At 42.6% G+C, this 15,558-nt stretch overlaps 1 protein-coding gene across 3 annotated transcripts; it reads left to right on the top strand.

The window, feature by feature from the left end:
* The first annotated feature begins 790 nt into the window (after nt 1-790).
* pla1a (phospholipase A1 member A) lies at nt 791-15,539 on the top strand. 3 transcript variants are annotated; one of them, XM_040147861.1, is made up of 11 exons: nt 791-1,298; nt 2,336-2,552; nt 4,434-4,611; nt 5,457-5,565; nt 7,132-7,233; nt 8,186-8,278; nt 8,574-8,738; nt 10,035-10,124; nt 11,225-11,330; nt 12,642-12,797; nt 14,583-15,539. In XM_040147861.1, the coding sequence occupies exons 1-11, from the start codon at nt 1,250-1,252 to the stop codon at nt 14,671-14,673; spliced, it is 1,356 nt and encodes a 451-aa protein (XP_040003795.1). In that variant the 5' UTR covers nt 791-1,249; the 3' UTR covers nt 14,674-15,539. The 3 variants fall into 3 exon arrangements, with proteins under 3 accessions (XP_040003795.1, XP_040003794.1, XP_040003796.1); XM_040147860.1 differs by having other exon boundaries at nt 8,556-8,738; XM_040147862.1 differs by lacking the exon at nt 7,132-7,233 and having other exon boundaries at nt 8,556-8,738.
* Nucleotides 15,540-15,558: the final 19 nt, after the last annotated feature.

The following is a 15,558-nucleotide window of genomic DNA, read 5'->3' as shown; positions in this document are numbered from 1 at the left end:
GTCCGTCTCCTGACGTGTCAGCCGGAACCTGCCAGACATTTTTGCGCCATTTTCTTCTGTGCTACACTTCTTTTGAGCCACAACACAATAAAATAAAATGCAGCAGTCGCCAACTTAACCTTATTGGCCCCCAAAGGAAAGATTGTCTTGCATAATTGTTGTTTGAGATTTGAGGAAAACAGACGTTTGGAACGGTAAACTTCCAGTAGCTGGTAGAGAGTCTGAGGTCTTGAATATAATTAAACTCTTAATCATCATGTGATTAACGCTGAGACAAAAAAAAAAATCACTGCCAACTGTAGGAAATATCCTTGACCCATTTTCCTTGGGAAAGATCACATTTTTGCTTAATTGCTACCTCACATCTAGAGGCGAGATGTACTCATTACTGTATCTGACTACACAACTATTTAAAGATCCCCGCTTACAATTAAGTAAGAAAACAGCCGATAGTGAACTGATTTAACTGCTGAAAGCAATGGAATAAATTGAAGGCTTCACTGAGGATTCGCAGCATATTAACAAAGAGCTCTGATTATGTAAAAGAGCATCAATAGTGGAACAATTGATCAGCTGATGATTGATTTTCCTCAGACACAACGGGGTGACCCGTCCTCACTTTCTCTGACTCTCTTGCTCTCTCACAAACCCACACACAACTACACACACACACACACACACACACACACACACACACATTCAAGCTCATCCACACACAAACAAGTGGACGATCAGGCCAGAGTCCAGCATGTTAAACAAACAGCCATTGAACAACAATGAGGTCACAGATTCACCGCAAGGCAAAGAGCTTCAACCACTTGTCGGCCCAGTACAAGACCAGTCTGGGGAAAAAAAAGAAAGAAAAAAAAAAATCACCCGCTGACAAATGTGAAAAGGACAAGGGAAGGTTTATTGTGGATACTGTCGAGCTTGGAGTGGAGCTTTCCGGGAAAAGAAAACACAGCAAACTCTGCCTGGATTATTAGAAAACGTTTTATTTGAACTGGTTTATAAGGCTTCCGACCTTGCTTCGTGGCTGCTCTTTGCCAGTTAAAGGCTGAGTGTTCGCTCCAGAGTTACAGCACTGCACAGAGCTGGGATTTTCCCAAAGCCAAAAGCTGATCTCCATCCACCAATCTGGGGCTAAGGCGAACAGCTGAGCACAGTTGAGCGCTAACTAAAGCTCCCAGGCAGCTACTCTCCCCAATCCCCTCTCTGCTACTGCTGAAAAATTCCTAGGGAGCACAAGATGATCCTCCTTTGTGTTTTGATGGTCTGCATCACATCGCCGGTGGCGGGTAAGTGGCCTGCTCGTGAAGGATGTTTCTTCCTCCGCATCCCTTTTTTTTGGGTCTTTTCCATGCAATAGTTTAAAACATGCACTCAGAGATGCCCGAGTGGAACAGACAGGGCTTTGTCGTGAACCTCTGTAAAACTACTAATAATACTTAACACAGCATGACTACTTACTGTAATACAGTATTATGGCATAATTCAGTTGTCAGTTCATTGCCATAATAGAAAATAACACATTTGGAAATCTGACATGATTTCGACAGCACAAAGGGATGACTTTTAGAGTTTCAGTGAAAATTAGTGCGTAATAAGGACTTTGTCATCTGAAGTAGGTCCCTTTTTTTTCTGTAATGAAGACATAATATTCTCCTTGTCTTCCAAATTTGTTTCACATAAACTTTAATGACAACCTAGTAACTGCGTTTGTAGAAATACGTAAATATCAGTATCATCAAGGACAATTCTTGGAAGAAGTACTCGGATCGTTTACTTCGGTAAGAGCACCAGGACGTTAATCTAAAAATACTCCATTACGAGTAAAAACCCTGCAATCAAAAGCCAACCTAAGTGAAAAGTACAGAAGTATTATCAGGTAAATGTACATGAAGTATCAGCAGTAAAAGTACTGGCTGCGTAGGAAAATGTCCCCTGTGACCAATATAGTTTATATATGACATTATTAGACTGTTGATACTGATGCATCAATGCGTAAACACCATGTTACTGTTGCAGCTAGTTGGGGTGGAGCTAGTTTTAACTAGTTACTTTACACTAAGCGCATTAGTGTAAAGTAACTAAGTACATGAACTGTTGGCGTGTATAAATTTGACACTGTTATTTAAAGATTAAAAAAGGGTTTTGGGGATTATTCCTTTACGTAACATTTTGTTGTGCCATCATCATTATCGTCACCATGGTGTCAAACGAACAACACATGAGCTTTTCCTTTATGTTTAATTGTTTGATCTCATCGTGTGAGAAGGCGTTTAATGATTCGGATCATTCAGACCCGGTGAAATAGTTCCCTCTGATCCACCAGGTGTAGAGGAAAGGCAGGGGGACGATGAGTGCGCGGACATCAACAACACTACATGGCGGGGCTACCGGCAGCAGAGACTCAAGCTGCAGGTCCAGTACCTGCTGCTGACGAGGGGAAACGTGGACTGTGCACAAACCTTCAACCAGGAGTCTCTCGCCAAGCAGCCCTCCTACTTCAACGCTTCCCGCCCGACCAAAGTCATCGTCCACGGATACAGGTGAGGAGAGTCTCCAAGGCCCCGAAAACCCCTTTTCTTCAATCAAACGGGGGATTTCGCTGCCTTTTCCACGTCTAGACCACATCGGACCTGATCTAGATCAAAAACCGCTATACCTAGACTTGTCCAATCTGGACTAGAATAACAGAGAGTTTCAGATTTGTGAAACCTTTATTCTTTTCATGACGACCACATTGGATCAGACCTAGATCAAACCTAGACCTGTCAAATCCAGACTATATTAAAAGGGGGGTTGTGGAAAGTTTGTTTAAAACACAGTTTCGGGTTTATTCTATTTGTGAAAACACAATAACACAGATTTTCATTGTAAAAACGAGCGATTCACAGCAGTGAATTCGGCCTTTGTACAGTGTTGTCACAGATAGATAAAAATCTAAGACTGTGTTTTAAACAGTTACTAGAGTCTGCTTGTTGATCATGTCCAGGTTTGACAAGTCTTAACTATACTGGTTTTGGATTTAAACCTGGTCTGATGTGGTCTGGGAAAAAAACAGCAAAATCCCCCTTTTATCTTTTTTTTTCACAAATACAATAAAGGTTTCACAGATCTGAAACTGTTTTTTTAAATGGTCTTTAGCTTCTGTGGGTTAACCCTGTCCAGATCTGACAAATCCAGGTATAGTGGTTTTTGATCTAGACCTGGTCGGATGTGGACTAGATGGAGAACACGCAGGGAAACTTCCTCTTTTTTTTTTTTGCTTTCATGAATAAAATAAAAGGTTTCACAAATCTGAAAGGGAGAATCAGTTGCTCAGTGTTGCAACTTAAGTTTCCCTTAAGTTACAGGGAGTTGTAACGATATCGGAGGATAAACTGCCAAAATCGGAAGAAAACTTCAGCATTAACTTTCTGCCAGAGTTACAACAGTTTAAGTTATTTCTCTTGACAGTTTGACGTGACTGTTCTATACATCATAAATATTTAATGTTAAAACTCTGTTTTTCAGGGCCCTTAAACCATCCGTTCCTAAACCCAAGCTCGAAACTAAACTCACAAAAAGTGGACTGTGAGTCAATCTTTGGAAAGCCCCACAAAATGAGAAATCATCCAGAAAAAACCCCCAAAACAAACAATCTAAGCCTATTGTCCACGCAATCTGTGGCTTTTTGGACGACATACTGTAGACAACAGGTCCTCAGCAGGGCAAATGGCTTAATCACTCGCAGATGAGACAATACTGTGTATAAACAAACAGTAAGTTCAGTCACATGAGCCAAGGTCTCTGAGTATGTCTTCTACAGAGTATTCTCTAAAGAACATAAAAAAAACAAAACGCTGATACTCCCCAAAATACAGATAAACGGTAATCAAAAAAATGAAGCAAAATAAATGCCCTTATTTGACACCAAAGATAGAATAAAGAATATATACAAGAGACAGGTAATGTTTCAGTTTCAGAAATTTTAAAAATTTGATTTAAGGTCAGGAGAAACATTACAAACTGAGAGTAAAGAACCTTTTCAGTTGTGTGCACATCCATTCTCATGTCAGGCACAGATGAAGGTCAAGAACAACATGCAGTTGAGAGATTAAACACCAGAAAACATCCAGCAATCTGATTCCCAATCTGGGTTTTTTTTGTTCAACAGCTGCGTTAACACAGCTCCTTTATGGGCATCTTGAGGGCCCCAACAACCTGAGAGCATTTAGATCTGAGGGGCACCAGCTCTGTTTTGTTGTTGACTTTGTTTGTTGGTTGGTTTTGTTTTTCATTGAAGAAAAGCAAAAAAAAAAAAAGCACCAACAAATTCTTTTCCCCCGATTCCTCCCTCCGGCTCCACCTGCCCCGTCCTACGTCCCACTCCCTTCATTCAACCGTCCATGATCCGACCCCGCACCACCCCCACCGCACCCTCGCAGAGCCCTGGGCAGCAAGCCGTCCTGGGTGAAGGAGCTGGCCGGGGCCCTGCTCAGGGCGCAGGATGTGAACGTGCTGGTGGTGGACTGGGTCTACGGCGCCTCCTTCGCCTACAACCTGGTGGTGGAGAATTACAAGGAGGTGGCCTTGCAGATCTCTGTCCTCATCAACCAGCTGCAGGTGAGAGGGCTACCCGATAGTCGCCATTTATTTCTATCCTCAGAGTTCTCCTGCGTGATGTAATTCAATTTTGTAGAACTCCTCCTGTTTCTGCTGCCGCTTACAGCGCCTTGTAATGACAATACTGAGATATAAAGTTTGAATAAAGGTTGACTTCCTTAACAACAGTTTAAACTCCACATAAGCCGTTTGTTATGGGAGAACTCAGGTACATCTTCTTCAAATTACCGGAGAAATACGGTTGCCACGCCAAACACCATGATTAGGTCAAGCTGTCTGGGATGTTTTCAGGGTAAGTTGGATATTAATCGATGCTATTTTAATGGCTTCCTGACAACATCGCGATACACTAGTCTGGTATTGCTTCTTCTTCTTCTACCGCAACTGTGAATGTTACCGTAAGCTACCACAGCTACTTCCAACCAAAGCGGGCACCGGCCCCAAGGCCCAGGACGTGAAGTGCTCCCGACGCTCCAAGTCCATTTTCTGTTTGTGTAAGTTGTGTTTAAAAAAAGATGCATATTCCCAAGTAACTGTGTGTTTCTTTAAGTTAAAACAAAACACTAGGCCAAAAAGCATGGACAGATACTGTATTTGTGTACTCTAATCTGCGGAGGATGAGAAGAGCGGGGCGTCAACACGGGCACATTCATACCGTGCAGCTGTACTTTCCTCCCAGCAGGTTGACCAGCCATGCCTCTACCACCACTACTGGTGTTGCTGATAGAAAGCAACAGACAGACAAACAAAGACTCAGCTTAACTCACAGTCAACACACAGTTCCACAGAAAGGGTCTGAGGTGAAAATAAACACCGCTAACACTGTGGCTGTCTCGCCCCAACAGAAACACGGATGCAAACTGGAGTCCTTCCACTTCATCGGGATCAGCCTCGGGGCGCACGTGGCTGGTTTTGTGGGGACTCTCTTTGAGGGGAAGATAGGAAGAATCACAGGTGGGTCAGGATCACGTCCGTGGGACGTTTGAGCGCAGTCTTTTCCGATCATTTCTCGCAATTTAAAGTTGCTTCGGAAACACAGCACTTTCATCTGACTGCAGATTTTTCCTTCTGCTGGTGCCATAATCGAAGGTTTGGTGAGCAGATCTCAGTCCGGGTACAACTGTGCCCCACTTCGATATAAGGAAGCATCCTACTATAAATAATAAATCCATGAGGCAGAACCTGTAAAATATTGTTGTTATAATATAAGCTATCGTCATTCGGCTGCTACGTCTGGAGAAATAGTGAGAACAACAACAACAACAGGCCGGACCTTGACCAGGGTCTCCACAGCTCAGAAGTCTCCCGCAGAGCCTCTCGCCTGTGGATGTGTGTCAGTGCGACCCTTGAAGATTAGCGGGGCTTTTTTAAGAGGACAGAGGCACTTTGATGAGAGCCTCGCTGAAGCCGTGCGGAGAGGCTCGCTCTCCTCGTCCCCCGGGGGGCACACCAGCCGAAACAATACACCACTGTTCACTTGTTTCTGTCGGGTCTTTTGGTCCCAGTCTGAAGACTGGTGTAAGTTTAAACGTGCAGTTCAGGGGGAGCCACGGATGCTGACTTGCTACTAGAGATTCCTTCTGGTTGCTAGTTGAGGTCAGCAAAACCCTTTTTTCAATACCAGAAGGTTCAGGAGCTTCTGAGTTGTAAAAAAACAAACAAACAAAAAGTCGAGTGCATTTCTGTTTGTTTTGCCACTGCATTCTCTGTCATGATGATTCGGCATATGAAGAGGAAATGACAGCAAAAGTGAAACGGTTTCAGCTAAGTTATCAGTTTCACATCTAGCAAGACTTCTATGTAAAAAAAAAAAAATGTTTATATGCACATACAGTTTATATAGCAACAATGAGGCCATTGTTTCGTTGGGGTTTTTTGAACCCACGTGAATTTGATTTTTGCTCTTTGGATTCCTTTGGTTTTCTGACTGAATCCGATAGAATCTATGCAAAGACCGAGTCCAACCAAACACATCATTTACTCATTTACTGCATTTCCAACTTCTCTAGATTTTTTTACTCTTTCCTTTCCCTTGCAGCTGCAATGCATCTCAACTGTTGTTGGTTTTTCTTGAAAACAGCAGCTTTTACTCTCACGAAGCGCTGTTCTCTGCTGCACACTGTCTGCCCCAGTAGTTGTGGTGCATCGGCAAATAGTGCTTAATCTGCAGAGGCTTCATTCAGGGTTCAACCTGTGGCCGCGCAGCCCGAATCGAAAACAAGGCCCCTGAAATAAAAACGCTGCCGAAGGTCCCACGTTACGGGAAAAAAAATTGCCTTGACTTTGTATTGAAACGTAAAAGCACTGAGCTGCAACACGCCGCCGTCTACTTTGATGCCACAATTCAAGTTTTCCAGAATAGAAAACACAAAGTAAGCTTCATTTCAATAAGATTCTCAACTGCCAGCAGCGCTGAGGCCAAAATAATCCCCCTGAATTATCCTTTTCCCTGCGTTACGGTGTATTCCATGCAATCCTTTTATTCCCTAAACTGATTATTTCCCTGTCCTCGTCGTCCAGGCCTCGACCCTGCTGGACCCATGTTTAAAGGAGCTGACACCTATGACCGGCTGGACCCATCTGACGCCCAGTTTGTCGAAGCCATCCACACAGACTCCGACTGTGAGACAGCTTTAACTCGCCATAAAGCCCTAATGTGCTCACCTCTTTTCACTACCAGCACGCCGCCAGAGGCTGCGGTTGCACACTGTGTACCGCCGCCGTTGTCGACACCGGAGGCCCTCGAAAAGTATATTTTTACCTCCGTGCGGGGAAGGTCGACAGATCACCAGGGCTACAGTTTGTCATGCAAAAAAACGCCAGACATTTCACGGGTCCGGCGGTTTTTGCTTTTAATCATTTTAAATAATAATTATTATAAAAAATAATCAGCAGATTAATCGTTGTAAATACAAAACAGTTAAATTTAAAAAATTAGCTCCATCTCAACCAACTGCAACAGTAAAAATCCTGCGCTTACATTAATGTATGAGTAAAAAAAATTTAATGGTATAATATATAAAAGTATAACACTCAGAGGACATTTTTCTGCACGGAGCACTTTTGTGCTCAACATTTTCATGATTATTACTTACACACTTTTACCGAATTAACATTTTCAGTGCAGGACTTTTTCTTGGCACAGAGTATGTTTACAGTGCGGTATTAGCACTTTTACTGAAGTACAGGATCTCCATACACAAAATGTGTATTTCAGTTGCCTCCGAAAGTGATTACCAGTGGTTACAGGTAGTTACAGGTAGTCATGTATGACAAAAAGATAAAAACACACTCCTGGCACAAATTACGCAAGGTGTCGACAGAGAGATGTTAAACGAAAGGAAAGAAAGAATAACACAAGCTTCCTCTTTATAATGAAAAGTTGAGTTCATAAGCGATAAAACACACGATTTGAATACACTCGCTGGTTTTGCCGTTACAGCAGTGGTTCTCAAACTTTTTCTGGCATGCCCCCCTTCAGAAGCCGAAAAAGAGTTGAGAACAGCAAGAAGTAAAGAGCAGCACTGCAGCGGCAAAATGTTGACAGTATCAATGAGGTTTTCTTCTGCGTCAGATTTTGGCATCTCCATCCCCGTGGGTCATGTGGACTTCTTCCTGAACGGAGGGAAGGACCAGACTGGATGTGCCCGCTCCAGGTTTGCCTCAAGTAAGTCCAGCGCTCACTAAAAGTAGTACTGCAAAAAGTGTGAGCTAACAGCTGAGAGAGCGGCTGCGTTTGTTGTGTTTTTTAAAGCATAGCCCAGGCTACTTGCTGTTTCATCAAGAAGTTATGAATAAGATGCAAATTGTACACGAATTGATTTAACACAATTTCTCACATCTGGACAGATTTTTTTTTTTTTTCTAAATAAGTATAATTTGGGAAATGGTAGTCTCCGGACACCCGGCTGCCTAGTGCCTAGTGGTTTTGTGTGTGTTGTCAGTTTTCGTCTACTTTCCAGTGTATGGTTATGTGATATGTGACCACATGAGGGCTCTGCATGTCTACATGAGCACGTTGAATGGCTCCTGCCTGTTAAAGGGGATTCCATGCTCCAGCTATGAAGACTTCCTGAAGGGACACTGTGTGGACTGTGATGTCTTCAGGGGGACATGTCCAGCTATAGGTAATAATACACCAATACTACTTTAATGAATTGCTGCAAACATTAAGTCCTTGTTTTATGCATTGTTATTAGTATTTATTTAGTATTACCTGCATTTCAGAAGTGCACAGGTTGTTCACGTCATCTGCATGTATACACACACACGTATAGCATGTGTGTGTATACATGGTCAAATGTACTTAGCCTGTTTTTTGGTTGTTCTTGTTTCTTTATTTTTTGGTCATGTTTTGTGTCTTTGACACGTTCAAAACAGGATAAATACAAGGGTTAAAAATAAATACATGAATGAATAATTCATTCTCAGTTTGATTGGATTATATTTTTGGGAGTCAATGTCCACTTACTTTCTAGCTTTTACAGAACTTTCAGTCATATTTTAAAGTCTTTTTTTATATATTACAATGTATGTTCATTAAAAAATATAAAAGGGCAATGATCTGAAACTGTCTCTAGTCTCCTGGAAGTTGAAAAATAGTTAGCATAAGTGTGTTTTACACATTTTTCTTACACAGAAGCGAAAAGTAGAGACAAAGGAGGAAACTATATGTAGAATGATAGATTCAAAAAAATATTTCGGGCTTCCATTTACCAGTCTTTTAAATCTGCTTTTAAACAGAGATCTGAAGAGTCTCTTTTATTCTGATCACAAAAATAAACAGTTTCCAGCTGAATTTTTTTTTTTCTTTGGAAAGCCTGAAGTTGCGGCTACTATCAGTATGCTTTTCACTCGCAGCAGCGGTGACAGTAGCTGTAGCTGTGATGCTGACATTAACAGACATGGCTGTGATCGTAGCGTAGTAATAGTGACGCCACCATCTTAGCTTTGATAAAGTTAGTGAGTATTTATGTCTTTTAAAAGGTGGAGGGACTGAGTCGGTCCCTTCTATAACTGATGCCTCCTTTACAATCACAGACGAAAGACGCAGGAGCTAGATAAAGCACAGTGGCGTCGATAGAGAGACCTCCTCCAGGGTGCGGAGGGACAGACCAGGATGACAAACATCAACCCATAAAAGAATAAAACATTAGACTGGGTGGCCTGTTTCATTCTCTGTTGAGTCTCAGTATCACCAGTAGATACGGCGTCAGGCCGCACTCATGCAGCAGCTCTGGTCTCGTCACACCGCAGCTTTTGGCCGCCTCTTATCATCTCGACCCCTGATAGGCCAACACACACAGTGATACACTCACACAGTTCATGTGCAGCGGGTCCCTTTGATTTGTGACATTCGTACGGGAGGCCTACAGTGTGACCCTCACTCACTTGGTGTGTGTGTGTGTGTGTGTGTGTTTCAGGTTTATCAGGAAACAGTGGGATAGCCATATCTCCCATTCCCAAAGAGCAGAAGCTATTCCTTCTCACGACTTCTTCGCCACCTTTTTGTGGTGAGTGTGTGTGTGTGTGTTCGTGTGCGCGTGTGTGTGAGAGAGAGAAACTGTTTTATGACACAAAAAAGTGGTTTCCCCGGTGACTTAGACTGAGGCTGATGGGTATGTCATCAGTTTTGCAGGGTATTTGGTCATAAACCAAAGTTCGGGACAAATTAAATTTTATATTACTGTTTACATTACAGTTTTAATATCACAGTGTGTATTTACCGTAGGGAGTATGAATGTCTGTACCAAATAAATGGTAATCCAGCGACCATGTTTCTCTGAGCTCAGGGTGGCTGTGGCGCAGCAGTTAGAGCAGGTATAATTGCAGGGGTTAGCGGTTTGAGCCCCGGCTGCTCCTGTCCACATGCCAAAGTGTCCTTGAGCAGAACACTGAAGCCTGAATTGCTCCCGATGGGCAGGCCGGCACCTTGCATGGCAAACTCCATCGTGTGTGTGTGAATGGGTGAATGAGAGGCAAAGTGTAAAGCAGCTTGTCTTTTAAAGTAGAAAAGGAATGTCTGTACCAAATTTCGTGGCAATGCATCCAGTAGTTGTTGAGACATTTCAGTCTGGACCGACCGACCGGAGAGAAAACAAGACTCAGCTGCTTTTCAATAGTCTGCTGTTGGGGGTTCCCTGGACCTGGGTTCTTGTTTACAGATAGGTCATCTCTCTCCACTCACAGGGAAAATGCTGATTTGCGTGACGTTACCTGAAATGTGTGGGTAGTGTGTTGGTGTACTTCTTGTGCTGGCCTAAGCTGAGCCAGTGTTGCTGGTAATCAGTCTCTACTATAGGCTCACACTGAAGTCTGGCCGTCAGGGTCTCAAGCCTCCCCTTCTGGTCTTTGCCGCGCTTCAGGAGCCCCTCCCCGGATGGCAGGGACTGGTCTTCACTTCCCCTGGTCAAACCGATTAATGAGACCAGACTCACTTTAGTGGGAATATTCATGTCTCAGGACAGCTGGTTACTTTGTTAGTGTATTTCTGATTGTGCCCCACCGTCATGCCAACGATCAAAAGTTGAGTTTTTACATACACCTTGTGAGTTAGATGGTGGGAAGGTACAGAACACATGTTTCCTCTCTGTGTTGTTGTTCGTCTGCTCAGTTCATCACATCCTGCTGAAGCTGGAGGTTTCTCCCCTGGGTAAAAGCGCCGAGGTGGAAGTGACGCTGAGGACCGAGGACCTGGGAACGGAGCAGAGGCTCAGGCTGTACGTACCAAATCTCTAACGCCACATTTCATTTCATTTTCACTTTTTGGGGACGGGTACTATCGCCCGGGATAATAACATGGTTGACACAGTTTTAGCCAGGTTGCACATTATCAAAGAAACCGCTTGGTACATTTGATTTACATTGATTTTCGTTTTCTTTTTTTTTTAATCAAAATTTTGCAGCTGAAAAAAATTAATCAACCAATCAGGCGATCGACAGAAACAAAAAATGTCAACCATTCGTTGTCACTGTCTTGAGTGTTGTACTGTTGATCCTACGAAACAAAAAAGCAATTTCAGACACACAGACCAAATAACTCATTGATTTTTACCAGAAAAGAGCGGGCATCTTAATTGATATTGAAAATAATTGATTGTAACAGCCCTACGAAATGTATTCCCTGGCACAAAATCTGAATTTTTCCATGAAACATCTTTTGATCATATACCGTATGTACATGCAGTATACAAAGCGAGAGGAGGATTTGAGTTCCTGTTTCCTGAATTTGTAATAATACTACAGCGACGCCTCATGGAAATCAACGCAAAAACACCCAGAAGTTTGACGTGTGAAATTGCTTAGAGAACAAAGGTCGAATGGAGGTTTTATTTAATGCAGAATCTTCGTCACAGCTCATTTCAGGTACTGATCTAGAAAAAAAAACCCTCAAGTGTCAGCACGAAGCCGTGTGACAGCCTTCTTACAGACTCCCTTTGTTCAGCACTTGTTCACGGACAACAAGTGCTGAACGCAGCACCCTCATAAAAGAGCTAGTACTGAACACCCCCCCCCCCCCGGGAAAGGGTGAGTGGGCAGCTTCTACTTTGAGAGGAGAGGTACTGTATGTTCTGTATGTACTGTAAAGGCCCGGCCAGGTGCAGGATACTGAGCCAGAAATGCTGAGAGAGGAAAAATGCCTGTTTTTTTGTTTTTTGTTTTTTAACTTTATTGCAAGAGTGAAGAAAACAGTTTCTAGTTGCCCGCATTGTGTGGATACTTAGATTCTTGCAAGATTAGGTTTCAAAAAAATAGGGCAGACATGTCAAAGAGATACGAGACACACAAAAAAAAAAAGTTAAGGAGAACTTTGAAGTTATGATCCACGTTGCTGATTCAAATAGAGTGATGGCAAAACAGCAGGAGACGTAGCAGCCAGTCTGTTGTAGCAAGTAATGAACACAGAAGGTATTAACTGTCCACTGTAATGAATGTAGATTATATGAAAGTGTGCTTTTTTTGTCGCCCCGTTTCGTCGTGACGACATTATTTACATGCACGCTGTGTGCGAAACTGTGTGTGTATTTCAGCCAGACGTCCACGACAGTGTACAGGATGGTGTTGGCTCACCCCGTGGCTCTGTGTGAGATCGACTCCATCAAGCTGAAGAACACCGGCGCTCGGTTCTACAGACAGGGAGACATCCACTTCAACTCCGTCTGTCTGTCTGAGTTCCCCTCTCTCAGGTACGGGCAGGACTAGGCGGGCACCACGTGCACACGCGTGTCGTGCCGTGCAAGCTGCCCCACCTCCTCCTGGTGGAGTTTATCCTACGCCAAGTCATTTACAGATGTGGTAGTCCAAACAACGGCCGGGCCTGTTTCTGTTGAGCCGCCGCATAAGGTGACGAAATATACAAAGCAGCAGATCAGTAAAACAGTTCCTCCTGCGGGTTCTTGTCTTCAGTGCTGACACACAGTTGCATTCTGCTTTAGCAGAAACTACCGTTTTTTTTTAGAGTCAAACCCTCATCGCCTGGAGGGTTGAAAGGTGGCACTCAAAAGTTTGCAGCTTGCACGGCAGGATTCACAAAAATTGATTTCAACATTAACCATGCTTGACAGGCAAAAAAAAAAAAAAAAACCTGAAAATGTTCACTGAGAAATTTGAAGTCTCTCCTGCAGCGTGACCTCCAGCAAACCAAACACCCCCACATCTGCCAACATACGGAGATACACAGCTTCTGTTTGTCATTAGTGCAGCTAGCTGTTGCGCTGCGTTGGTCCTGAATCACAAACTGAAGCGAAAATAGACAGCGAGCTGTGCTAGCAACAAAAAGAAGCTAAATCGCTTACTACAGATGTATTGATGAGGGTGTATGTACCAGCCAGTGAGTGACTAGAAATAGCAGAAATGACAGAAAGGTAACCGAGCTGCGTGTTTTATGGTTGACATAGCATCATTTGTCCAGCGCAGAGCACTGGCAGGTTTAGTTTTCAACCGTAAAGCGTGTCACTTGGCCCGTATCTTTGTCTCACAATTCTTCTCGTAAAAACCAGACTTAAGGGATCCTTATAAAAGACAAAGTTTGTTTGTGTTGAAAAATGAATATATGTCGGCCAAAACATCTTCATCGGAGTCTGCACCATAAATCCAAGCTGGGCTCGGGAAGGAAGGCCTTGTTTCTTGCAGTGGCCCACAGTTTTGCCGAACAATACAACTCTGTCTCTTAGAAATTACATGTATGCATTGTTAAATTGTTTTCCCAAATACGCTGTGGTGACAAATGTAATCTCTGTTTGGATTTCGTTCAGGGATCACTGCGAACCTTTTTCTGTATTGAACCAGACCACCATCTCTTCTCTAATATTAACCAAGTGCTACCAGAGTCGAAACATAACCATAAAAAAACATTTTGTTAACATTTTTGCGACTTCCCAAACACTTTAATTAACAATATTTTCTAATTACGTTATTGGAAAACATAATGGAGCAGACATTACATTTCCTTCAACATGTATTTACTGTTGCAGATTAGTTCAACCTAATTTCTCTGAGACAAGGGTGCATACTATTGTGCAAATATCATTAAATATCAATACTGTATCTTAAATTTTGCACAATATTTGTTTTATATTCAGTTTTCACACTCATCTACTGATATGTCAGATGAATGACTGTTGTCAGAAATCAGAAATAAGGGCATCCCAGTAGGCCTAGTGAATACCATGCCTACAACATGACTGCGACACCCCTGGTTTGATTCTGACCCTGCTCTCTCAGACCGTGCTTCCTGTCTTCTCTGTTGTCTTTTATCGGATTAAAAAAAGGCTAAAATGCCAAAAAATAATCATCTTAAAAATAAAGGAAAAAAAGCAAAACATTTAAAAAAAAATAGAGGCTCCACCTGAACCACTTTGGTTCAGTGCCAATTAGTCTGAGATTCTTTTGCCCAAAGTCTGCCTTTTCATTATCTATGACTTTCTTTCCTCTTAAAAAGTTTAATATCTTGATTTACATTTCTGCTTCAGGCGAGAGGAGCCGCTGTGCGTGAACAACATCAATATCAGACGAGGAGCTCCGTGGTCTCATGACTTTGTACAGGTGTGCGACTTCTTCTGAAGAAAGAAGAGAGAGATCTGCTCAAAAGGAAACCGACCCCCCCCCGAGCACCTGCACTGACGTCACCCATGGGGACTAACATGAAGTCGGTTTCACTTGTTTGATTTTAAGAGTAAAATCTCTGTGATTGGAGCCAAAGAACCATATTTTATTCTGGATTCACTTTACTACTGTCAAAATGCAGTCTAGTCATATTGTTGTTTGGTTAATCCGCTGATTTTACAACAACACGACTTTCATGGTCATGAAACAGTGAAAAAAGAAGTGACTCACATTTTCATTTCTTATCGCCAAAGTCTTGTTTTGGGTTATCTAAGTTTGCCTCTTAGCTTATTCCTCTCTCTGAAAAGCGTTTAAAGCATGAATCCTGTTCCTATGATGTGGTTTTGCACCCGGGGCCTAACTTAATCTGCCTAATCTGCCCCAGGAGACCAGACTCTGTTGTATTTTTAGGGATTTTAGCAATAAACAGAGAAAGTAACTGGGGACTGTGCTTTGGCTTTCCCTGTCGATATTTGGATGTTTAATCTTTTCCTACAAAAAAAGGGAAAAAAATTAAACTGAACGGAATTGTAAGAATCAATGTGTGTAGCGTGCTGTGATCAAAGATTTGGGTGGGTGATTTCCTCAGTAGCTACTGTTACATAAATCCATTATGAAACTAGAGTGGCACTCAGTATAGCGCATACCTCAATAAAGCCACAAAAAAAAACCAAAACAATCTTAAAAAAAACAAATGTGCTTTTGGACCTACCGGCAATGTGACACAAAACACTCTTGATGCATTGGTAGGAGCTGAATGTCCATGAGAAATTAGTTCCCAAAAAAGTCAAGGCAAACTGCTAGGCACAAGGTACGAAGAGCCTTTATTATGATGTGCCGTCG

Source organism: Xiphias gladius, chromosome 16 (genome assembly GCF_016859285.1).
Source record: "Xiphias gladius isolate SHS-SW01 ecotype Sanya breed wild chromosome 16, ASM1685928v1, whole genome shotgun sequence".
NCBI lineage: Eukaryota > Metazoa > Chordata > Actinopteri > Istiophoriformes > Xiphiidae > Xiphias > Xiphias gladius.
This window is presented reverse-complemented; position numbering and strand designations above follow the sequence as displayed.